The 27,200-nt window shown below is 34.3% G+C and overlaps 1 protein-coding gene across 1 annotated transcript in view; it reads left to right on the top strand.

Moving 5' to 3' along the window:
• Positions 1-3,509: 3,509 nt before the first annotated feature.
• The window catches only part of LOC148311398 (uncharacterized), an 86,420-nt gene continuing 62,729 nt past the window's right edge, over positions 3,510-27,200 (top strand). Inside the window, exons 1-3 of the mRNA XM_088256669.1 lie at positions 3,510-3,708; positions 16,724-16,842; positions 19,762-19,859. Coding sequence (XP_088112795.1) covers positions 16,734-16,842; positions 19,762-19,859 — 207 coding nt within the window. The 5' untranslated portion in view covers positions 3,510-3,708; positions 16,724-16,733. The remainder of the gene's footprint in view (positions 3,709-16,723; positions 16,843-19,761; positions 19,860-27,200) is intronic.

The following is a 27,200-nucleotide window of genomic DNA, read 5'->3' as shown; positions in this document are numbered from 1 at the left end:
ACTCCTTTCAAGAACGTCATAAATCAAAAATCGTCAATTTTCAGTTGTGCATGTTTTCGTAATGCCCAGAAAATGTACCATATCCCAGCAAAAGAGGCATATTTTTAAACTTAATATTTACCCACTACAGGGCAGAAAATGTTGTTTTTGTATTTTGAAGAAAAGGTATTGTATAAATATTTTTTGTAATTATACTAAATATTTTTCAAATGGAGAAAAAACCTTCAGGTTTTACCTAAAAAGATCTGTTGCACAGTAAAAGTTCAATAAGTGGCTTGATATTTATTTTTAATACATTGTGTTATATTCATAAACTTTAAAAACGTTCTCCTGAAAAATCAAGTTTTTTTATTTATGACGTTCTTGAAAGGAGTGAGCGAAATGAAAAGATATAAAAAAATTCGTTTTGCTTTTGGAATCGGCAGTTTAAATGTTGGGAGTTCGAGGAAAGTGGAGCACACATCGCTTGGGAAGCTATGTGGAGCGCGGGCTCGAGAAACCATACGATATAATGCCTAATTCCTAATCATTATCATTACATTTCTCTAAATGGACGTGAATACACATTTAATTATCAGTCATGTTTCTACACAACACATCTCCCATCGTCGGAGAGAAATCGCTCGTCTCCTGTGCACGATTTCAACACGACTGAACCGCGATACCCAAATTGGTTTCACAACAGATTTCGTGCTTGTATTATAATAACGTACCATTATATTTATACGTCAATTTTCCTAGACCATACTCCGACTCCGTAGTGTAACGGTCAACACGCTCGAATACCTTACTGGAGGTCCCGGGTTTCGATTCCCAGGTAGGGGGCATCAAATAAATATAAGTGATTTTTTCATTCTAATATTTATTCGATATTACCTTGGATCTTAAGCGGAGGGCTGATCACCTTTCCTTCGTAAGTTAACGATCAAGATAACACTGCGTTTATATGATGTAGTGCCCTATGCACCATCGGGTGCGGATGAGGGTTTGAATGAAAAACTGAATGAATGTGTCGGCAAAGTGACCTCTTACATAAGTGCGGTTCTGGTACAAATGTCCGCGGGAAGGCTGTTCAACTTTAGGTATACACGCGGACGATCTTTTTTTGATCATGAACCTTGTTAAAAGTATGCTGAGAAATCGTCTTTATTAACGAGAATCTGGAAACGTGCTAAAAATGACGACAAAGCCTAACTTGATTAAACTTTCAACGGAGATGCAGGGACATTATTTGAATAAGTAGTGTTCTTATGGATACCTTTTTTTCAACAAATAAATTCACCAATGAATAAATTCCTTATTGAGTTGAAATCAATTGAGGGTACCAGTGATTTAATAAAGGTCTGAAATTGTAATGAAGGTTTACTAGAATTGCGAACAGATTTTGCTCTCAATAAAAGTTTTGGGTTCATACTTGGGTCTTTGGCTAATAAGTTTGCCGACTACTGTCCTAGTAATGTGTTATTTGGAATATTTTGTATTCCAAACCCTGAGATGGAGTGTGCAGTATAAATACACTTCGTGCAAAACGAAACGTACTACTGGCACTAAAAATATTATTCGTTCGAAAACGAATCCGTAATAATTGGGGTGCGGACCCTCGTAGCAAAAGCAGTGGCCATCTGTGACGTAAATCGAGGGAAATATGAGCCAAATATGTTATTAGATTTTTCTTGTATACAACAATTTTGTGTTACTCTTTATCACATCTAATTCTAGAATTGTGGTCATAATTTCTAAAATGATAAAGCCAAACGCATTTGAATTATGATTTTTTCAATAATTAATTGTTATTATTATTTTGTTTGTAAATAAAAAATAAGTCCGCCTCCGTAGTGTAATGGTTAGCATGCTCGGCTACCGTTCTGGAGGTCCCGGTTCGATTCCCAGGGGGGTTTAATAAATATAAGTGATTTTTTTTTCACTCTAATATTTATTCAATATTACACTGGACTGGTACCTGAAGTGGAGGGCTGATCACCTTTCCTTCATGTGTAATCGATCGAGATAACACTGCGTTTATATGAAACAGTGCCCTATGCACCATTGGGGTGCGGTAAGGGATTTATTATTATTATTAAATAAAAATAAGACTTGAAATTAGCAGCAAAAAACATCCTCTCACCGGGTGACTGCCAAATAAAAAAACTAATAAGTTCATTAATTGCACCTTTGGTTAGCCTCCCATTATAATTATTCTAAATCAGGGTATTTTCTTTATAGTAAATACATGTAATAAATACAGTGCCAGCTCGCTAAGGACGAATATGACAGGAAATATAGAAAGGAAAAAAAAACAATAACAAGAATTTACTGAAATCGAGGAATTAATTAAACTATTGGTTAAATTATTCGATTGATATGAATTAAATCAAACTTTTATATGATATATTGATACCAAAAAAAATATTTACCTATATTTTGAATGTTAAAATGACATTTTAAAGCACCCTTGAGCGAGTGTTTTTGCCTAGAATTTTCACTCATGAATCACATGAAATTATAGTAACTTTAAACATAGAGAGGAAATCCACTCACGAGTAGGCATAGGCTATAAAACTTAAAAAGTTGAAGCCTGAGTAGGGTCATGATAAGCGGTGTTGCATAAGCCGTAGCTAGATTTCAGAGTACTTGGACGTTAGGTAATTTTAAAAAATCACAAAATTTTGAGTGTGTCCAAATACTTTATTTTCATTTTTTTGACATCTCATCAAAGATGAAGAATATGGAAGTCTGGGCATTTACGGGGCTGACGACCGTCATAGGCTGGATTAGCGATCACTTTACACACGTGTAACATTCACCAATTCTACCCATTATTGACAACCACACTACTCAAATTCTTGGAAATTCTATATATGTGAACCAACTTTGAAACATTATTCTTGACTCACTAGAACTTCACTAGAGATCACTTAAACCAGCCTGTGACGGTCGTAAGCCCCTTAAATGCTCAGACTTCCATATTCTTATTCATCTTTGATGAGATGTTAAAATAAAATTATTTAAGTATATATAAAAAGCACCCTTGAGACGATTTATCACGAAAACGCCACTATACAAGGTATCCATTATTATTTTTATTTTTATTATTAAGAAAAGACGATTTTTTAAAAATTACTTAACGTCTAAGTGACTCTGAAATCTAGCTATGGCTTATGCAACACCGTTTATCATGTCCCTACTCAGGCTTCAACTTTATAAGTTTCATAGCCTATGCCTACTTGTGAGTGGATTTACTCTTTATGTTTAAAGTTACTATAATTTCATGTAATTCATGAGTGAAAATTCTAGACAAAAACACTCGCTATCTCGCTAGAGGCGTGAGTTTATACATTTCATTGATTCTAAGTTAGCAGTGAAGTTACTTAGGTGTATGATAAACAAGACGAATCTCGAATTCCGCACGTTAAATACCGAATCGAGCAAAACAGATGCAAGTCGAGCTCCACTTAGTGCACCTTCACTTGTGGACTTGTGGTCTGCCACCCCACTCGGTCTGCAGTCTGCAGTCGGCCACTTCCATCGTCAGTCGGCTCCCCGTTCTCCGACTGTCCGACAGTGTATTGTGTCGCCGGCGTGCGGTGTGTCGCGAGTGCGGTGTCTAGTGCTCCGAGTGTCGCACGAGCCGAGCGTCGTACGAGCGTTGCCACACGACGCGTGGCGTGACTCACCGTCCGAGGTGGCCCCCACAGCGGCGCCTAAAATGTACTGGTATGATGTTGACGCCGCCGAAAATTGGAATATTTTTATATTGATATCTCAACATTTCTAACTTTTTCCGCACCCCAATGGTGCATAGGGTACTGCATCATATAAACACAGTTTTATATTGATCGTTACACGAAGGAAAGGTGATCAGCCCTTCGCTTCAGGTAGCAGTCCAAGGTAATATTGAATAAATATTGAAGTGAAAAAAAACTCGATAAAACTTGAATAAATATCAAAGATATATGTTGATAGATGAGGAATAAAAAGTCTGGGTATTTACGGGGCTTATAACCTGTCATATGCTGGTTAAGTGATCATTTTACACATTTACAACATTCACCATTTTACCCATGATAGACAACCACACTACTCATTTTTTTGGATCTCCTAGATATATCATTAATCCCATGACACAGTACACATGAGTTCACAACAGCCATCTGTGTTGGATTGAGAATGCTTTTAGCAGAGACCATTGTATTTGGATGTATGCAAGATCCGAACCCCGGATTATTTTTACGTACTGAGAAAAGCCTGAAAATATGATTTTTTTTTAAGCAGCTTATAATTTGATCAGTTATTTTTATTGACAATATTTTGACTGTATTCAAATACTTGTTCACAAATCTGGGTTTTCTCTATTAAAGAGTTAATTTTTCATTTTCCAAAAAAAGTATTAACACATTATTAATGACGCTGTACATATCGCTCACTCCTTTCAAGAACGTCATAAATCAAAAATCGTCAATTTTCAGTTGTGCATGTTTTCGGAATGCCTAGAAAATGTACTTTATCCCAGCAAAAATACATATTTTTAACTTAATATTTACCAGCTACAGGGCAGAAAGTATTGTTTTTGCATTTTGAAGAAATGGTATTGTTTAATTATTTTTTTTTAAATATGCTTAATATTTTTCAAATGGAGAAAAAACCTTCAGGTTTTACCTAAAAAGATCTGTTGCACAGTAAATAGTTCAGTAAGTGGCTTCATATTTATTTTTAAAACATTGTATTATATTTTTAAACTTTAAAAGCGTTCTCCTGAAAACTCTAGTTTTTTTTTATTTATGACGTTCTTTAAAGGAGTGTGCGATATGAGTTCACAAGAGTTATATATGCTGGTTCGAGAAAGTTTTTATTTAGCAGAGACCATCCTTTTTTTTTTTTTTTTTTTATTTATTTCTTAAGTTAGCTTATATTAAAACTAATATAAACTATTATATACATTTACATCATCTTTATATATTTACATTTCCTTACAGTAACTTAGACATTTATTTTTAAATTCTTTCAGACACTTTTCATTCTTCATACATTCAGGCATCTCATCATACATTTTTAAACCCTTATACATCAAGCAATTTTGCGACTCAGCTCTTTTCAATAATGGTAGTCTTATTTTATCCTTTTGTCTAGTAGCATATTCATGACAATTTTTGTTTAAGACAACTTTATCCTTAAGCCCACTTTATCCATATATTAATATTTATTTTTTTTAAGACAACTTTATCCTTAAGCCCTGTAAATACCCACACTTCCACATCCTCCTTCAATTCTATTGAGATGTCAAAATATTAAACATAATTATTTATACACGATAACATATAGATATCTTATAATACTAAAAAACGAAATTTTGTTTAAAGTGTCTTCATATGTATGTATGAATGGGTGGAGCGAATGGATAACGATAGAATGACTAATAAAGTATATTTGGCGAATGTAAACGGGAGAACAGAACGAGGACGGCCGAAAAAAACTTGACACAATCGGAACCTAAAACCTGGTGGTGTCAAAAATCTACGTCATCGGAGGGCATGTATGACTAGACGTACGTGAAGGAAGCTTGAGTGTATGTCAAGACAGAAGAGTGTGGCGTTCCATCCTCTCTTTTTTTTACAAAATAACTCCTTATTGGACAGATTTGTGAACAAGTATTTGTACAAATCTGACTTCCATCTCGATGCACCTCTAATAAGATAAAGGTCATCCGTGGGGTCGACTGTTATCTGAACTATAGTAGAAGCAAGTAAACACATTTGGTTTCATATTAAATATAGGCTTATCAAAAAGCAATAAGCCCAGTCGACTTATTTGATTACGTAACCATTTATCTGTGTTAATGCAGGACCACTTTGAATAAAAAAATTCTCAAATAAAATATATTTATCTCCATCCGTAAAAGTTTATAAAATATCTCAAAATATATTAATATCTCAACATAGATGTAGAAGAATATGTTTAAGATATCAGCATATGACAGGTCATAATCCCTGTGAATATTTAGACTTACTATATTCTTCATAATATTATTATTTTTTTTTTGACATCTCGTCAAAGATGAAGAAGAATATGGAAGTCTGGGCATTTACGAGACTGACGACCGTCATAGGCTGGTTTAAGTGATCACTTTACACACGTGTAACATTCACCAATTCTACCCATTATTGACAACCACACTACTCAAATTCTTGAAAGTTCTATATATATATATATATATATATATATATATATATATATATATATATATATATATATATATATATTCTCACCAATAGATGTCTCTAGTGAAGTTCTAGTGATTCAAGAACAAGGTTTCTAAATTGGTTAATATATATAGAACTTCCAAGAATTTGAGTAGTGTGGTTGTCAATAATGGGTAGAATTGGTGAATGTTACACGTGTGTAAAGTGATCACTTAAACCAGCCTATGACGGTCATCTGCCCCGTAAATGCCCAGACTTCCATATCCTTCTTCATCTTTGACGAGATGTCAAAAAATTATATGAAAATACTTTAATTGGAGATAATCCAGATTTTGTGAACAAGTGTTTGGACACACTCAAAATGTTGTAAATATTCTTCTTCATCTGTGTTCAATAAAAAAATATATAACGTACTCCTGCAAGCTTTTAAAAGTCGATTATATTATACAAGCAAATGGCAAATTGTACGATTCCCAAATCTGTGTATTGTATAGTATAGTGCAAATTAATTAAGTGAAATTAAAATCGAATTAACACACTTTATAGAAACATATAAGTATAGAACTACAAGATCCAAAATACATATCTTTTTTGGTCAAAAGAACTTAGGTTATTACGCAATGAAGTTTTACTACATGCTTCCATTATCCATAAAGTCATTTAAAAAAAGAAAGTATAAATGAACCATTCCCAAATGGATATTGGAGGTGGGTAGATCTGAAATAGATCGCATTATTCAGCCATGTCGTATTTGATTGCGTGTCATAAACATTTTCTTTTATAAAATTTTATAAATAAGTATTGTAAAATGTGCTCTCGGCACGGGAAAACTCAGTGCGTAATTTGAAATTATGTGTATGATGAAATATAAATAAAAAAATAATTTTTAACGAGACTCGAAGAATAATTATTAAATGAATGTTATAAGAACAGTATTTTCCATTCATAAACTGCTTTCAAATTTGCGGTTTTTGTAAAAGCGATGTAAGCCTTTCAGGCATAATTGCATATTAATTGAAGTACCGTCTCGTATTGGCCAAATTTCCTTTAGAATTGTGCATATCACGAACACTTTCTTACGGCATAAATCCATTACTAATTTGTTTCTCATATCCATACATTATTGCCCAGTTATGACTGGTCAACGCACTATACAAATATGAAATTTCACCAATAAATTACATTTTTATAACCCAATTTACGGTGATGCCTCGCGTAACGTACTTAATTCGTTCCCGGAGCAAGTTCGTTATTTGAAACACGTTTTCCCATATCAATATTCTTCTTCATGTGTCTTGTCAGGTCATCCTAACGCTGGCGATCACTCTGGCAAAAGATTCGCGGTCCTGCGCCGTTTGAAACACCTCCTCTTGTTCCATCCTTTGTTCACTGGCTGCTGGATTTTTGAAAAACTTTTGCAAGGTTGTCTGTTTCTCCCTCTTCTTCGACACCTGCCGGAAATAGCGGGCAAGGGTGTCATTGTAGAGATGGTTGATCCTGTTGGCCTCAGCTGAGTTTGGATAGTGAATGTTGGAAAACTCCCCAACCTCTCCCCATTTGACCAGGATGTCCTTGATGATAGCAGTTGAGATTGGTTGATTTCATTTTGCCCCCTCGTCAGATGAAGTTTCCCTTTGAGCTTCATCGTGTTGCTAGACTAGATGTGCTTGGAGCTCTTCAGTTGTCAGTTCTTCTTGGTGTTTGGTCACGTAATGGACGAATATAAGGTTTTTTGTGCGCAGAATTCGTTATGCGAGACATAACTTTAATTATTTATTTATTCATTACATGTCTATATAATTATATGGTCAGTGACAGTATAGTGATAACATACCTGTATGATACATAGTCCAGTCATCTTTATGAATAAAAATGTACATATTCGTCTGTTCAAAATCTTAAATCTCCTAAAGTTTTTCGCCAAATTGCTTTGAACGCAACGTTGTAATCGAATACGTAAAATACGTGAAGATACTTAGATGAAGAGAAAATAAAGGAAAATGATGTGGTGTACAGTTAGGGTTGTAATGATAGATAATAATATTATTTTTGGACATCTCATCAAATATGAAAGTCTGGGTATTTACGGAGCTGACGACCGTCATAGGCTGGGTAGAATTGGTGAATGTTACACGTGTGTAAAGTGACCACTTAAACCAGCCTGTTACGGTCGTCAGTCCCGTAAATGCCCAGACTTCCATATTCTTCTTCATCTTTGATGAGATGTCAAAAAATAATATGAAGATAATATTTGCTTGTCGCACGCGATAATATCTAATCGTTGACTGCATCACTCCTTTGTAATAACCTGTCACCTCGTGTCTTCAGGCTTGCTGGTGTAATGAATGGTTATCAGTGCAAGGCGAATGAGCCATCCTGTGTGAAAGTCTTCAATCCGGCTTACTGTTTTCAAATGGCAATGGCAACCATTCATTCGTTCTGCCAGTCTCACAGTAATGACAGAATCACTGGAACGGCTCTCATTACGCTACCGAAGACACCCTGCAATAGATGTTTTGCAAAGCGGATTATGCAGGTTAATTATTTGCTAGTTTCTGTCGTATTTTCTCCTAATCACTCGATTACGTGAACTAAATTACATATTTGCTTCCGGAATACACCTGTTATTATTGTTTTAATGTATTAGTTAACACAATATTACATCGCTCATTGTTTCCCATTATCTCCAATTCACTACTTCGCTTGTGAGATTATTAATAAATTTGTATAATGAAATTCTCAGTTTTTATCTTATATTTATCTACCGAGCAAAAAGTCAATGAGATTTTTTTTTTAATCGGTAATACCGTTTTAATTTTTTTGGTTTTATTTTAAAGGCGCATGTTTTCGATTCAAATAATCTATATTAATTAAAATATTATTATTCGTTTGTTCAAAATCTTAAATCACCTAAGTTATTCACCGGTTTGTTTGAAATTTTGACACAATGTTGAATTTGAATACGCACGTATTTTTATATAGTACAGTACCTGTGACAACTGTTTTTACTGTAACAGGTAAAAATATGTTTATAAAAACAGTTTTTTTATCGTATTGGCAACGCATTGGAAACGCCTGAAAACAGGATTTAATTTTTTTTATGCAGATTATTCTTCTTCATCTTTGTTCAGATGTCAAAAAATCCTTAGTAGAAGAAACCTTGATTTATGAACAAGTATTTAGATATAGTCAAAATGTTGTGAACAAACTATTGACACTAATTAATACATTTCGTATAAAATAGATTTTACATATTACTTCCAAATCAATTAACATAGTACCCACAGTAAGAATATAGACGCCGATATAATTTTTTGTTGAAGATTTGATATGCGCCGTTGATTCTGATGCCAAATCCCGATATTTCTTCTTTATAATTGCAAATCCAGTAATCGATGCACTTTATTTTCCAATTGGGATTCTGACAGCCATCGAATCGTCGATATTTTCGATCGGAGACGTACAAATACGCGAGAATCCGATAGAAAAATTACTTTCTAACACCCAACATTAATCTTTACGATACTGTCGAATTCGATAAACGCTCAAATCATTTGCAAGAGTGACGGGAAGCTATAAAAATGATATTGGAAATACTTTTCAACAAATTCATCCAACCGACGCAAACGGTAACTAGTGAATTTTTACATTTTTTAATATTAAAATGGTTGAATGGTTTCTACCAAATTTACACGAATTTCTATCACACTGCAGTGTTCTCAGTATCTGAGCAATTTCAGAAAAAACAAAAAAAAATGCTGTCTCAACCAGATATGAAACATGTATGTACATACTTATATGGAAGTCTGGGCATAAACCAAGCTAGGACACAAAATGCCAAATCCTCTAAACCCACTACAAAAATCTAGTGGAACGGAAGGCCTGTTAACAACAATCAACAGTCCAGCATCTCCTGAGGAGTTTTACGTAGTTTTCTCCCGGCAATGAGCAAATGCTGAGAAGTTCCCGATTGGCCAACACTAGATTATACCTCCTTTTCCCAACACAGATTAAAACAAAACATATTTTTTAATTTAACCACCCTACTCTCGGGTCATTTACAGTTATATTTTCATAAACAAGCAAAAAAAAATCACAAAGTTTTTGTCACAAAATATTGTCAGGTATGAAACCTGACAAAAAATTTTCAGTGTATCCGGTACGCATTAAATATTTTTGGATCAGATATCTTTTCTGGTGCGCGTAGGTCATACGGTTTAACGCGGAATGGTGAAGACACCGCGCGTATCACGTACGTTCGTATATGTAGGGCGGTTAAAAAAAAACAAATATCCACTTTATGATCTATAAACTTTGTACATAATAAGTAAAGGTAAATAATAAATGCAACTTCCATTTTAAAAAAATCCACCCTTCACTCACAGCATGTTTGGCACTGCAGCGGGTGTAGTACGTTCGTGGCAAGCTCTAGTTTGTTCCTGCAAGTTATTTACCCCTACTGAGTTTAGTAATTGTTTTTAGAATGGGGGAGCAGAGATAATTTTCATGTGGTTTGTTTGTTTTGAAGTTGTAATTGCTTTTAACTCCGATTGCGAACAATATCGTACAAAGTACTTAGTTCTATTACTTTGGCATTCGCATTGTTGATGGTGTAACCTGATAAACTCCATTACTTTTTTTCCGGATTAGGTACATTCTCAAGTACCTACATAATTAGGTAATGCAAAGTCTCAAAAATTAACATCTTGCGTTCGCGTTTATTTAATGTTTTAATTATTTTCATAGTATACTCCTATAATACTCATATTAAAAACGACCAATTCATTTTATTCTTATAAACATTATCCACAGCAAATGGTGCATAGGGCACTCCATCGTACCGATGCATTCTTGATCGTTAATTGCACGAAGTCGGGGTGATCAGCCTTATGCTTCTTGTACCAGTCTTTGAAAATAAATTTATTTTCACCCTTCTCTACTGTAGCCAAACGTGCTTACCACTACGCTTTCGTGATATGCGAAATCGATAACAATAAAATGGCCATCGATCTCGCATATTTCTCTTATCCTGGTGTTCCTTATTCTATCTCGTAGACTCTTGCCTGATATGCTCCTTAAATTCTTCAATTTTCACACTCTTAGCGCTTTTTCGTGACGAAAAATTGTCCAGTAATTAATAAATAATATTTCATATGCCACAATTCTGCATATGAACGCATATTACAGCCGTTGCATACACATTGTCAAGGTTTCGTGTAAATTCTTATATAGGGTGTTTTTTTTAGAGGTATACGAATTCAAATTTCCCGCAATGAATTGATGGTGGCACCCGCCGTGTGGCATGTTGCGCCATCTTGTTGACACTACAGCTCTGCTGCATTAATGCCATTCATCTGAAGTGCGAATAAGTCAATAGTCATGGATGTGTAGCGCTCTCCATTGACCGTAACATTCTGGCACATCGTCTTTAAAAAAATATGGGATAATGATTCCGCCTGCCCATAAAGCACACCAAACAGTGACTTTCAATTCTGCAATTCTGCTTATTGACAAAGCCATTCAACCAAAAATGTGTATCATCGGTGAACAAAATTTTGCGTTGAAAAAGAGATTACTGACTTCTTCGTACCTCACTTGTGTGGGATTGACGTGACAGAGCTGTGATTTCAACAAGAGGGCGCAACATGCCACACGGCCACCATCAATTTATTGCGGGAAATTTGAATTTGTATATTCTTAAAAAAAAAACACCTTTATAACAATATATGTGCAAAGGTGATAGATTTCCGACCGCGACAAGACGCCCTCTCGCCAATCACGAATCACAATAACATAACAATGCTCCGAGCCTACGTGGGTACGACAAGCCACAGTGAATCACCAGCCAAGATTCAAATTCCTGTAATGCATATATTATATATAATATAAATAAATTGACATTTCAGCTTCATTCAGGAATTCTAATCGAAAATCTCCGCACGCGTTGGTGGACATCTAATTGCTTTTTCTTAACACTGCTTGATTTATTTTTGAATTCTAATTCAATAATATCGTCGTATACACAAATAAAATTTGAGATTTTAATCGAAGATTTTAAAAAAATATATTAAAAGTGAAATATAAGTATTTGTGTTTTTATTATTTACAAAAATACTTTATAGATATAAATTATGCCAGATATCACCAAAAATAATCCAATTTATGTATAATAATATTTTATTTTTGATAAACAAACAATTTATGATACCTTCTACATTTCTAATTTTTTTTTGTTGTATTTCAATGACTAAGAAAATATATGTGGCGAATGTGAGAGGGAAAACAGAACGTGGACGACCGAAAAAGACTTGGCACGATCAGATCAATCGGAACCTAAAATCTGGCGGTGTCAAAAGTCTGCGTAATCGGAGGGCATGTATGACTAGATGTATGGATGTGAAGGAGGCTAGGAGTGTATGTCAGGACAGAAGAGTGTGGCGTTCCATCCTCTCTGGCTACCCCTGCGGGGAAACGGCGTGATGGTAGTAGTAGTAGTACAATTTCTTTTCAATGATTTATTGTTGATTACAGTTTGTAAACGAGGTAATGAGGCAACTGTATTAGTTTTTATAACAAAGTAGATGGAGAAATTCGGTCTCGATTTTCGATATTTCTTTTATAAGTCAGTTATTAATTTGAATCTTAATATTTATCGAATTTTTGTCTGATATGAAATCGAATATAAGAATATATCAATTGATTTATCGTCTTCATATCGATTTTTTACTAAACATATAAATTTATGGAATAAAATAATAACTATGTAATTTTTTCCGCACGAATTTTATTTGACCACCAACTGGGTTTCGTCGTAACCAACATCGTCAGACTGGTTATACATATATTTTGTATATTAAAAGCATTGATAACTTCGTGGCATGGTAATTAAACACTCTCCTTACCATCCATTGTTTACCTTGTGTAATAACACTTTTTTTAAACACTTATTTGTGACTACCGGTTTCGGAAAATCATTCCATCATCACGTTATTAAAATTAAAATAAAATTATTATGATTTGACATTTGTATAAAAATATATTTTTTTAAGAAATAATTTTATAATATATTTGTATAATTTATTTTTATTTTTATACAAATGTCAAATCGTAATAATTTAATTTTAATTTTAATGACCTGATGATGGAATGATTTTCCGAAACCGGTAGTCACAAATAAGTGTTTAAAAAAGTGGTATTACACAAAGTAAACAATGGATGGTAAGGAGTGGGTTATACATATAATCATATAATCAATACATATAAATGTCTTAGAATAAAATTAGAACTAAGTATGTAGTTTTTTCCACCCGAATTTTATTTGACCAGCGACCGAGTTTCGTCGTAACCGACATCATCAGACTGGTGTGAGGCTAGACAAAATACTATGTAATATACAACACACACAACAAGGCCTGTCTTGTTGTGTAATGCCGTGATTTTATTTTTTTATCTGACAAATTGAATTTAAATTGAACGAGTTTAAGTATTGTATAATAATAATAACATGTAAGCAACGGTAAAGGTTTTAAGTATAATTTCATAATCGCTAGTTAAATAAATTCATGTGGAAAAAACTACATAGTTGTTATTTTATTCTATAAAATGCAGTTCCACCAAGAAATGTCAATAAAAACATAAATATAAATTTCTCTTAAAAAAATTGAATTTTTTAAGTGATTTTACCTACACATTTTTTAAATTAAACGAAAAAAAACATGTGGGTAAGTACATAGCGTAATCATATTATGATTTATATGCATCAATTGCTATGAGGATATATCATTTTAATATACATTGCCTATAAAAGGTTGTATCCAATTTGATATCAATTTATAAATATGGAGTGTAACTTTTTTTCTTCGCGTAAACCAAAGTGATATTTTGGTGCCGTTTTATTAAGATATTATAAATATATATAAATCTAAACACTTACCTACCAGATTTTATTTTAACAAGCGTTTTTTTCGTTCCTTATCAATTTATCAAGATACGTTATCGTTACTAGGGTGCGGACGCCTCGAGCACAAGCAATGGCCAGCTGTGACGTAAATCGAGGGCGAACGTAAAATATAACCTTTAGTAACGCAGGAGTCTTGAAATTTGCATTTGGTTTATAGTTACAAATAACAAAAACATTTTCTTTTAAAATTTCAGCTAAGATTACGAAATGATAAATTATCGATCGGAAATTAAGAACATACGCAATTGGTATTCTTCTGTATTAGCCCTCCGTTATGTAATGGTTATTGTGTTTAGCTATCGTGCTGGAGGTCCCAGTTTCGATTCCTAGGGAGATTGAAAATATATATTGGTGATTTTACTCTCTAATACTTATTTAATATTACCCTGGACTGGTCCCTGAAGCGCAGGAGTGACCTTGCCTTCATGTAAGTAACGATCGAGATAACACTGCGTCAATACGATGCAGTGCCCTATGCACCATCGAGTGCAGATAAGGATTAAAAGAAGACTAATTGATTCCCCGGGTTTATATTAAAAATTGCCCGGGTTTTCGGTTCCGTTAAATCTTTAAATACCCCGGGATTTTTGGGTTCGGGGAAACCCGGGTAAATAAATCCTCATGAAGAGTTCGTATATGAAAAATTGTATAAAAATCTTCTTGTGCATGTTCCTATTCCTATACAAATTACATTAATATAACAAAAAACGTACGACAAGCCACATTGTGGGTGGCTTGGTGAATCTCCGCAAAAAATAGAATTTTAAACACAACTTTAAAAATAAAATATTAGACATATAAATATATTTTAAAAAATCATGTGAATAACGTCAAATAATTTGTCCACGTTTGTTTTGCACTGACTCGCATATCAATATGTTTAAATAGTAGGAATGCCTTCTTTGTAGGAACGTTTCTAAATTTAAAAAAACTTATTTTGAGTGTCCAAATTTATACATACTTTAAAAGGACTGTGGTTCCTTTTTTCAGTATCCAAAATTTCATTTAAAGTATGATAATTTTTTTCAAGCTCCAAGCAATAGCTTTATTCGAATACCTACAGGCTTTATGCAAATTTCAAATCACCTTCATACTATTGTAATGCATGGCATTTTATTTCCTGCGGATAGGCATCCTCGGAATATATTACCACTTATTTATTGAATTGCCATTTGGTTTTACGAATTCAATCATTATTTATTTTGTATATTAAAAGCATTGTTAACTTTGTGGAATGGAAATATGTATAACACTATCCTAATCATTCATAGTTCTATTTGTGTAATACCACTTAAAAACACTACTGCATTACTTCTGGTTTTGAAATAACCATTCCATCATCAGGTTAACTGTAGAAGTTTACAGCCTATAGTCAAGTTCAAGGCACAGGTTCTCAAACTTTTTAATTGAGCATCCCTTTGAGCGTTTGGATTAGCGGGCTGACACTGTATTTTTTTTTACTTATTCTTTTTTATTATTTTATCTTCTGTTAGTGTCATATCAGGTCACTATCACTTAAGAATACTTGTCCTTGCTTGTAAGTAAATAAATAAAACCCTTATCCGCACCCAATGGTGCATAGGGCACTGCGTCATGTAAACGCAGTGTTATCTTGATTGTTTACACATGAAGGAAAGGTGATCAGCATTCCGCTTCAGGTACCAGTCCAGGGTAATATTGAATAAATATTACAGTGAAAAAATCACTTATATTTATTTTACCCCCCTTGGGAATCGAACCCGGGACCTCCAGAACGGTAGCCGAGCGTGCTGACCATTACACTACGGAGGCGGACGATTGGGCAGCTTGGGCAGCTCTAAACAGCGCGTCGACGGTCCTGATCCCCGTTCAATCTCATATGTTCCATAGCCAGGAGATCTGTCTTCTGTCCACACCTCATCGACCCTCCATTTTCCCTTTTGTGATTAGGTTCAATAGCTCGTACTTCTCTCCTCGCAACACATACCCCAGATACGACATCTTCCGTACCTTGACTGATAAGTCAGCAACCGTCTCTCTGTTCTTGCTCTTTGGAGCACATATCGCTCACTCCTTTCAAGAACGTCATAAATCAAAAACTTGATTTTTCAGGAGAACGTTTTTAAAGTTTAAAAATATAATAATATATATTAAAAATAAATATCAATCCACTTATTGAACTTTTTACTGTACAACGGATCTTTTTAGGTAAAACCTGAAGGTTTTTTCTCTATTTGAAAAATAACTAGTTTATTAAAAACTAGTTTATTAAAAAAAAACAATACCTTTTCTTCAAAATGCAAAAACAACACTCTCTACCCTGTATCGGGTGAATATTAAGTTAAAAATATGTCGCTTTAGCTGGGATATAGTACATTTTCTGGGCATTCCGAAAACGTGCACAACTGAAAATTTACGATTTTTGACATATGACGTTCTTGAAAGTAGTGAGCGATATGCGTTGCCGACCATATCGGTCCATGAAGTGCGTAGCATTCGTAACGATTTTTATTATTGTTGTCATTTCGTCTGGTGGTCCCGATGCTGTTTCCTTACCAGGTGATTAATTGTCGGTGTTTTGTTACAGCGGTTGGGCAATGTCGGCGCTGCCGCTGGGGCGCTATAGGGAGCTGCTCGGCCAGCTGCTGCAACTCAACGAGCAGACGGCCGCCCTGCGAAGGGAGCTCGGCGTCTGGGTCGAGACAGGTGAGGGAGAGCAGTGGATATTCAAATAGTCTAATAGAAATATTAATTTTTCGAAAAAAACAAAACAAAAATGTTTGGATGAGGGAAAAAACCAAGGTAACAGATACAACCTGAGGACGAGGAGAGCTACCCCAACAGTCTGCAAAGACGATAAGTTGTGATGGAGACGGAAAGAAGACAATATAGCTGTAGATATATCGCTCACTCCTTTCAACAACGTCACATATCAAAAAACTTAATTTTTCAGGATATCGTTTTTAAAGTTTAAGAATATAATGAAATGTTTTAAAAATGAATATCAAGATACTTCTTGGACTTTTTACTGTGCAACAGATCTTTTTAGGTATAACTTGAAGGTTTTTTTCTCCATTTAAAAATTATTTAGTATATTTAAAAAAATTATTAAACAATACCTTTTCTTCAAAATGCAAAAACAACACTTTCTGCCCTGTAGTGGGTAAATATTAAGTTAAAAATATGCCGCTTTTGCTGGGATATAGTACATTTTCTAAGCATTCCGAAAACATGCAAAACTGAAAATTGTCAATTTTTGATATATGACGTTGTTGAAAGGAGTGAGCGATATGTTATATATATAACGTGGTAATATTTTTCTTTGTAAATTAGTGGGTGTATAATAATAAAATAAACAATGTGTTGCTTTGTAATTAAAGAAACGACAATAAAAGTTTATTCTAAAATAATCTTTTATAAATAACGTATAATATGACAGTTCACCAATACAATATTTTTTCATCTGAGGTCTTTTGTTTTTTTTAAGTGCGACGCATGCGCGACGTCTGGTGGTAGATTTGCGCGATCTGATTTACCGACTGTCACAATATTGAGAGTCGGTACTATATCTATTTAATAAAATCTGAAGGTATTTTATTTACATATATTACTTTACAATGGTTACTTTTGTTTAGACCGAATCGACAAAATTGTGATAAAAAGATGAATAATGAGAAAAATATACAGTAAACCTCCCTATAACGTTGACATAGGTAACGTGTTATCGGAAGATACATTATAGGGGCTTGATGTTTTGTCCGCCTCCGTAGTGTAATGGTCAGCACGCTCGGCTACCGTTCTGGAGGTCCCGGGTTCGATTCCCAAGGGGGGTAAAATAAATATAAGTGATTTTTTCACTGTAATATTTATTCAATATTACCATGGACTGGTACCTGAAGCGGAGGGCTGATCATCTTTCCTTCATGTATTAACGATCAAGATAACACTGCGTTAATATGATGCAGTGCCCTATACACCACTGGGTGCGGATAAGGGTTTGAAGAATGAAGATGTTTAAAATTGAATTTTTACATTTTAACAAGCGGAAATCACTGGAATTAGTAATTTTTAAATTAAAACACAATTTAAAATCATATACCCCCTATAACGTTTTCTCCGATAGCGCGGGACTTATATCAAAGTTGTAGTGGGGTTCCTTCATGTGTAAACGATCAAGATAACACTACGTTTATATGAAGCAGTGCCCTATGCACCATTTGGTGCGGATAAGGTTGACGTCGCCCACCTTATCAAGCTGATATACCTTGGGAATATTAGAAGGAGGGGTAGGGAGATGAAAGAAAATTCTGCACAAAAAATTACTTAAATTGATTTAATTAAAAATATAAATATTATACGAAAGCGACTTTAACTTAAACTAATCTTAAATTGCTATCTTAAATTAGCTTAAAATTAATTAATCCTATCTTAAATTAAACTTATTCTAACCTTTGGTGAAAAAGATGCGCCGTGATGCTGGGGTGGCCGTGATCCTTTGTGAAAAAGCTGCGCCGTTGGATGCTGGGATGAGGTTCTTCTTATGACGGGCCGCCGTGCGATGATTCTTGCTTCTTATCTTCTTCTTCTCCTAGTAGAGCTTCAGCTCTTAATTTGAGGCTTATGACCCGGCGTGGGTCTGCTTTTCTCGCAGCGTTTTCTGCGTGGGATACTCCGGATGAGTAACTCCCTTTTATTTCTATCTTCTTTCTCCCTGCGTAGAGCTCCCGCTCTTCTCCTCACTTAAGTCTTAAAACCTGGTGTAGGTATGCTCCTTCTAACTGATTTCTCCCGACTGCTCGGTCCCCCTGATCTCTCCCGACTGCTTCCAACTCCTTGATCCCACTGATTTCCCGAATGCCCCTTCCAACTGATTTCCTCTTATTTCCCGAATGCTTCTTCCAATTGACTATTCCGACCAGTCCGACTGGTCGGTCTTCTCTGATCCGATGGATCCCTTCCAATTGATCCTTCCAATTGTTGGCTTCCAAGTCACTATTCCGACCAACTCTTTTCCGACCAACTGCTGGCTTCCAAGTCCCGGCTTCCAAGTCCCGGCTTCCAAGTCCTCGATCCCACTGATTTCTTCCCGTTATATTCGGTTTCTCTCCTTGAAGATCACGCCCTCGAAACCATTTTTCATTGGCTGACGGTGCGCACGTATCCACCCCCAAAATTTTCAACGTCTAGACATTTCAATTAGCAAACTTTTAATTTTATTTGCGCTATATAATAATAAAGAACCATCGGCAAATATCTTTAATCCCTTTACAAAGGCCAGCGGGTTGGCGACAGTTTTTTTATGATTCAAACCTTTTAACACATTTTAATTTTACGACAGGTAAATTATAAAAGGTCGGAGCCATAAAAAATATTTGCGCGCACAGAAAAATTTTTTACCTAAGACTTATTAATTAAATGGATTGACGATTGATTTTTTTAGCCAGCCTGAAAGGATAAACGTGGTTTCACCACGTCAAGGTTTTATTATGTAGTGGGGTTTACTGTATTTTTGTAGCTACCAATTTTGCGGCCTATTCAGCTTGCACGTAAATCCGGCACTTGTTTCTTTGAGGTGGAAGACGATGGCGATGTATGTAAGGTTAATCCGATTTATTGTTCCTGCAGGCGTTATAACCGACAGCGCGAATTCGGAATTGCCCGCTCCCGCTTCAGATGGCAATTCTGTCTCGCACCGCGCCGCATCACCGCCCGGGGCAACCAAGGTAAGAGTCACGTCTAACATAACTTCACGTACGTACGAGTACGTGAAACTGTAATCCTCAGCTATTATACGCCCGATAGAAAATAAGAATATCATAGGTACTTTTATATTTTTTAACAAAAATGTTAATAATATTATAGTATATAAACACTCACCGAGATTTTTGCCTATCGTTTTCGAGACGTACCTGTCTCTTCGTCAGGACAATCATTGCAACAGCATTTTATTGTCCTTTAATTTTTTTTTTTACAAAAAAAATTGTGATATAACCATTCATCGAGATTTTTCGTCAACCGGTTTCGATACGTACTCGTTTTTTCGTCAGGACAATCACTACAACAGCATTTGATTGTCCTTTTATATTTTTTTAATAAAAATGTTAGTAATATTAGTATATAACCACTCACCGAGATTTTTGTGTACCGGATTCAAGACGTACCAGTCTCTTCATCGGGACAATCACTACAACAGAAATTGATCGACAGTTACAACGTACGCTTTGTAATAATCTACACAACTCGAGTCGAGTAGGATACAGCATAACTGTATAGAGTCCTAAAAAGATACAAGATCTACATTAAAAATCTCAATTATCTCCATACGAAAATTGTATACATACAATGGTCCTGGACCTCTTCCATATTGGGGTAGTAATTAAATAAAAGTATGTACAGTAAAACCCCCTATAACATTGATATAGGTAACGCGTTATCGGAGGGAGCGTTATAAGGGCTTAATGTTTTAAATTGTATTTTTATATTTCAAATAGTGGAAATGGCTGAAATTAGTCATTATTAAATTAAAATACAATTTTAAAACATTAACCTTCTATTACGTACCCTCCGATAACGTGGTAATTATCTCAACGTTATAGGAGGGTTTTCTGTATTTGAGTAAATTATAGGAAAATCTAACCGCAAAACTAGCGCTAAAAACATAATCATTATCTTAAATACACCTGCTGTAGAAGTTAGAAGCGAGAAAATTGGCGTGACTCAATGTATAAATACGAAATTGAGAAATTAGTAAGTCATTTACAGTTTATTGTGTAATTTCTCTCGGCTTTGTTCGATAAGTCGACGCGTTTCCGCAAAATTGACTGCGGTCATTGTCACCGTGTCTGGTAGTTTTTGCTGTTGCTTCCGAACGAAGTTCGTGGTGTAGCGACTGCCACTTCCGCCCATTGTCGATTGTCGCCATCTCGCCAGTCGCCTGTCATCGCGTAATTTCTTTGCACAACATTTTGAGTGCGTCCAAATACCTGTTCACAAGTCTGGGTTTCTCCACCTAGAAGTTATTTTTTAATATTTTTTTGACATTTCAACATAAATGAAGAAGGATGTGGAAGTGTCGGGTTATAATCTCGTGGTTAGTGTCGCGGACTCTCGACTCGGAGTTTCTGGGCTCGAACCCACTCAACCACAATCTGATGATGCCTATTTCTAACATGAGCCGCTAAGGCTCATATAAATAGTATGAAAATAAAGTATATTTGTAAATAATACAAATACAAATATTGATCTATATTTTTTAAATTCTTTTTTTTTGTCTTTGTGAACAGTCATAAACTGCAAAATTTTGAAACAATAGAAATTCATTATGATATAAATACTATAAATACACCCATAATTAACAATATGACAATGACTAAAGCCTTCCCCTTATTGTCTATGTTCCCACTGATAAAAAATAAAAAATAAATAAAAATAAGAAACAACTCCTAACCCCTCTTAATCCTTCAACGTCCTAAGGACACAACGCTCAAATTTACTTAGCTTCGCATACGGTGTTTGAAAATGATCGATTTGATGAAATAGTGGTATTTACCAAATAATACCTAAATAAAAATTACAGATTTTCGTTCACAATTTCACTTTTTTTTCTTCTCAATATTCTCCCATCTTAATATCGGACATCTACGGAATTGCACATAACGCTCACTCCTTTCAAGAACGTCATAAATCAAAAATCGTCAATTTTCAGTTGTGCATGTTTTCGGAATGCCCAAAAAATGTACTATATCCCAGCAAAAGAGGCATATTTTTAACTTAATATTTGCCCGCTACAGGTCAGAAAGTGTTATTTTTGCATTTTGAACAAAAGGTATTGTTTAATTATTTTTTTAAATATACTAAATATTTTTCAAATGGAGAAAAAACCTTCAGGTTTTACCTAAAAAGATCTGTTGCACAGAAAAAGTTCAGTAAGTGGCTTGATATTTATTTTCAATACATTGTATTATATTTTTAAACTTTAAAAACGTTCTCCTGAAATATCAAGTTTGATTCAAGTTTGATTTATGACGTTCTTGAAAGGAGTGAGCGATAAGTACATATACTTTTTTAACACGTTCTATGCATCGAACAGATTTTAAGGAATAGTGGTATTTACCAAGTAACACGTAAATTAAAAATGTAATTTGTTTTTTTTTTTATCGAGTTGTCGCGCCTTGGAGAGCGTCGTCATGTTGACGCTGAGTTCACCCGTTGATGGGAAGCAGAGCCGCGGTTACTTGAATTATAACTGAAAGTTTTACGACGACCGTGTATAGGTCTTCAGTAAACAACAGCAATCGGCAGTAAATACAAACGAACATTTGACCCTCGTTCCTATATTGCTCACTCCTTTCAACAACGTCATATATCAAAAAACTTGATTTTTCAGGAGATCGTTTTTAAAGTTTAAAAATATAATCAAATGTATTAAAAATAAATATCAAGCCACTTATTGAACTTTTTACTGTGCAACAGATCTTTTTAGGTAAAACCTGAATGTTTTTTCTCCATTTGAAAAATATTTAGTACATTTAAAAAAATAATTTAATAATACCCTTTCTTCAAAATGCAAAAACAACACTTTCTGCGCTGTAGCGGGTAATTATTAAGTTAAAAAATATGCAACATTTTGAGTGTGTCCAAATACTTGTTCACAAAATCTGGATTATCTCCAATTTTTTTTTTACAAAAATACATTTTTGAAATACAAAATAGGTAAATATACAGAACATTTTATATATAATTACAGGAGTTAATTTCATATCATTTTTTGACATAATGGTAAATGCATAAAATATTTCAATAAGTGTTTTTTGATTGATATTAGTAATGTTAGTAATGTAAAGTGTTTTTTGTACCATTTTTTAAAATTTCACACCTCTAATTTTGGACTTTGATGACAAAAAAATATACAAAAAAATTTAAAACAACCGAAACAAAAAAGTGGTCTAAATAAAGATTTTAAAGAAATTGGTTTTAACTGTCTTGAATTCAAAATTGACCATTATTTATTTTACTCCATCGAGAATCGAACCGGGGATATCATGTACATATATCAGAATTTAATATTTATTAATATCTTTGAAAAGTATGATTTTATTTTTGTAATTTACCATAGCCCTGAATAAATCAATCAATTTATATTTTCCCTGTTGATAATTTTTCTTATATATTTATAACGGTCGTCAGCCCCGTAAATGCCCAGACTTCCATATTCTTCCTTATCTTTGATGAGATGTCAAAAAAAAATATTCCGCTTTTGCTGGGATAAAGTACATTTTATGGGTATTCCAAAAACATGCACAACTGAAAATTGTCGATTTTTGATATATGACGTTGTTGAAAGGAGTGAGCGATATGGGTTCTGGTAAATTTTATTGAAGTGCGGCTAGATCCAACGTAATTGAAAATGTACGCCTTTTACGTTCCATTAAACTGGTAAGGGTTATTTATTTCATCTTATACCTTATTACAAATCGAGATGAGATGCTATGGGCACATAGGATGCAAATAACCTGATCATGTTGTGAACCGGCCAATCGCCATGGATCTTCCTCGAAAGGCATCTAGAGGAAGACCAAAAAAATCATGGATACTACAGAAAGATTTATTTTTATTTATTTCAATTCTTTTTTATTATAAATTTATACTTATGTATAAGACAGAAAAGCCAATTACAATGAACATACATTAATATTTAAGTCAAAATTTATAGAGCACTTTTGGATCTTTATGTTGGATTTTTATGGTGATTATTAGCTTCCTTAATTTGTAGCAATTTTTTTAAATTTTTTTCACCAATTTTTGTATTTTTTTGTTACTTGTACTTATTTTTTCTTTTTTAATTTTTATTAAATATCATTTATTATTATTATTTTCTATGTATGTTTATCTTAATTTCTAATTTCTATGTTATTTTTTGTAAAAGGCAGTAATGCCGTAAATAAAAAATAAATATATATTTTTTAAATACACAAAAGAAAATGGCAGAAAATTTAAAAGAAAGCATACAAAAAATATAATACTAGAGTCATTATGTGATAACATAGTTAGTTCGGTTGCATAACAAAAACGTAAATAGAATTACACCCCTAAGTAATATGCAAAGCGAAGCGCTACCCAGTCTGTTTACGTAATCTAATCTTGAACCGAAAATAACATGTCCTTCATTTAGAAGTCGAATCGATCCAACCTCAGTTTATATCACACAGTTTCTCATCGGATTATGTATTACATTTATTGTAATGCTATGACGCTGTGCGATCCACGGAAGGCGGTAACTGCATTCTAATCGAATCTGAGAAATGAGTTATTCAATATACTTATGTATGTATTTTGGCTCTTCACGCTCAGCGCTCGCAATACTCAGAATTGGTTTCGGCTTTCGAACTTCATTCGCAAACCTAAACTATGGTGATTTTGCCGAAACAATGGAGCACGAATTTCCGTATAAACAACGGTCTAGTCTATCTATGTAAATAAATATGTAAATGTTCGTTTGTTCCAAATCTTAAATCTACTGAATTTTTTGTCGTTTGTTTCCAAATTTTGACAAAACGTTGCACCCAAATACGCGCGTTTCTATAAACATACCTGTGATTGGTAAAAACATGATATTTCTACCGCAATGGCAGCTCCATCTGTTGAGTATTAAATCTCCTAACGTTTTAAAAGAAATTTTGACACAATGTTGCATTCAAATACGGGCGTGTTTTCATGTCACAAGTAAAAAAGTTTTTTTTGTTGTTGTTTGAAACAGTTTTTTTAACGTAATGGCAGCGCCATCTTTTGGTCGTTATGCCAACACACGCAATATAAAACATTGATCATGACGGTCAGCGTGCTTCTTGACAGTCACCGAAATATTGTATTCCCTCGGCAGGCATTGTGAAATCCAACACACGTAAAAATTAGAAAATTAAAAAGATAAAAAATTTGAAGAATAAATTTTAAAAAACATAAAAACGTGTGCTTTCGCATTTTTTCCGTTTAACCAGGCTAAGCCAAAGCAACGCATGGCCGGGTATAGCTAGTAAGAATTAATAAAAAATAAATATTAAAATGTCCTCCCTACCAACCGATCTCTGAATTAATGCTTCGTTGTACTGCGTTCATATTTGCCCTACATATATTTTGATAGATAACAACGTGTCAGTAAGACGTCATAATGATATTGTAAGTATTCACAATACTCCGCTCGTATCACGTTTTCATGTGCAGTTATATAAATTTTGCATAATCTGATTAAACCCTACCGCTGCACGTGCGGCCGCACGCTGTTATCGTATCGATCAGAAGCTGCTACGCGGTTGGACGTATGCTATGTCAATTTACTACTGCGCGTATTTACAATTATTCAAATTTGACCTTGCTACGAAAAGTCTTTACAAGTCTTAAAATATAAATAACAATAAACCCATAATTAACAATATGACAATGACTAAAGCCTCCCCCCTTTTGTCTATGTTCCCTCTGACAAGGAATAAAAATAAAGAATAAAAATTAAATAAATAAATAAAAATAAGATACAGCTACTGCCCTTTCTTCAACCTTCAACGTCCCAAGGACCCAACTCTAAAATTTAGAATTAGCTTCTCATACGGTGTTTGAAAATGATGCGGAATGCATCGAAACACGTGTCAGAATAGATTTTAAGAAATGGTGGTATTTACTAAGTAAAACATTAATTAAAAATCTTTACAAGTCTTTGATGTCGGGTTGTGGTCCCGTGGTGAGTGTCGCAGACTATTAAGTCAGAGTTTCTCGGTTCGAACCCACTCTACCACAATTTGATACCTAGTTCTAATAATGAGCCGCTTAGGCTCACAGAAATAGTATGAAATTAAAATATTTGTGTAAATAATAAAAACACTATTATTTCTCTTTATAAAAAAACTAAAATAGGGTATTACGCCGATCCTCGCCCCCTGTGACTTACATTCATTCATTCATTATAAATGAGCATTTTCTCATTTATGAAAGAAAACCTAACGTGAAGGCAGCCACCTTCGTTCTGGTCTTACTCGCAATAATAGTATTCAATTTGCGTTCGGCAACGCAGGGACCTGGACGTTAGGGCACGCCCATTTTCTTTAAATAATACATACTTATTGGATTTTTGTTGTTTTGTTTTTTTTTTTAGAATATATGTACATTTAAAAAAAATAACTCCTTACCTCCCAGTAACTCTTTTCTTTTCGAAACCATTATTTTCGAAGAAAATTTTTTTTTGTAATATGAAAACAATGTTTTAAGAAACAAACTCAAGTATGTCAAATGTTACCTGGGTGTGAATAAAATTAAGTTGGGATTTATTGAATACTGCGCCTTAAACACAACGAGATTTCGAATACATCATAGGCGTCTCATCTTGAGACGAAGTATCTATTGTGATCACACGAAAGAAGATGGAAGCATGAGCATCCCAGGGCTTACGACCTGGCATTTGGCTGCCTCAAATGATCACTTTATGCACTTGTGTAACTTTCACCATTCAGCCCATTATTGAACATCCATATTCCATTAGACTTTTTAAAAATGTATGTGGTGTATGCACTGTTGTTGGATTCCTTTTATATGTTAGTTGTAATTAATTGTGAAATTTTAGTTGACATTAGTGCCTTCAGCTAGAAATTCATGAACTATATAGCTTTCTCACCCTTACCCGCACTCAATGGTGCATAGGGCACTGCATCATATAGATGCAGTGTTATCCTGCGATTCACGAACCAGTCCAGGGTAATATTATTAAAAAAATAGAATAAATATTATAGTGAAAAGCCAATAGTATTTATATTGACCTACCCTGGGATTCGAACCCGGTGCCTCCAGCACGGTATCCAAACGCGCTAACCATTGCACTACGGTGGCGGACTCTACACACCATATAAACCTACATCTTTAAGCGCGCCCAAATTACCCCATTTCGTTGCTGAAGTGCCAAGTGGGGGTGATTCTAAAATAAAACCGTATTAGTCTTCCCACCCCAAGTGTTTTGTAACCCGAGAATAGCCGGGATGATTTACTTGAAATAAAATAGCTAATTTGCCGACACAGCTGTATGCATT

Source organism: Brachycentrus maculatus, unplaced genomic scaffold (assembly GCF_059751285.1).
Source record: "Brachycentrus maculatus isolate JH-2025_06_01 unplaced genomic scaffold, ASM5975128v1 h1tg000065l, whole genome shotgun sequence".
NCBI lineage: Eukaryota > Metazoa > Arthropoda > Insecta > Trichoptera > Brachycentridae > Brachycentrus > Brachycentrus maculatus.
The sequence above is the reverse complement of the archived record's forward strand: the minus strand, read 5'-3'. Positions and strand labels throughout refer to the sequence as shown.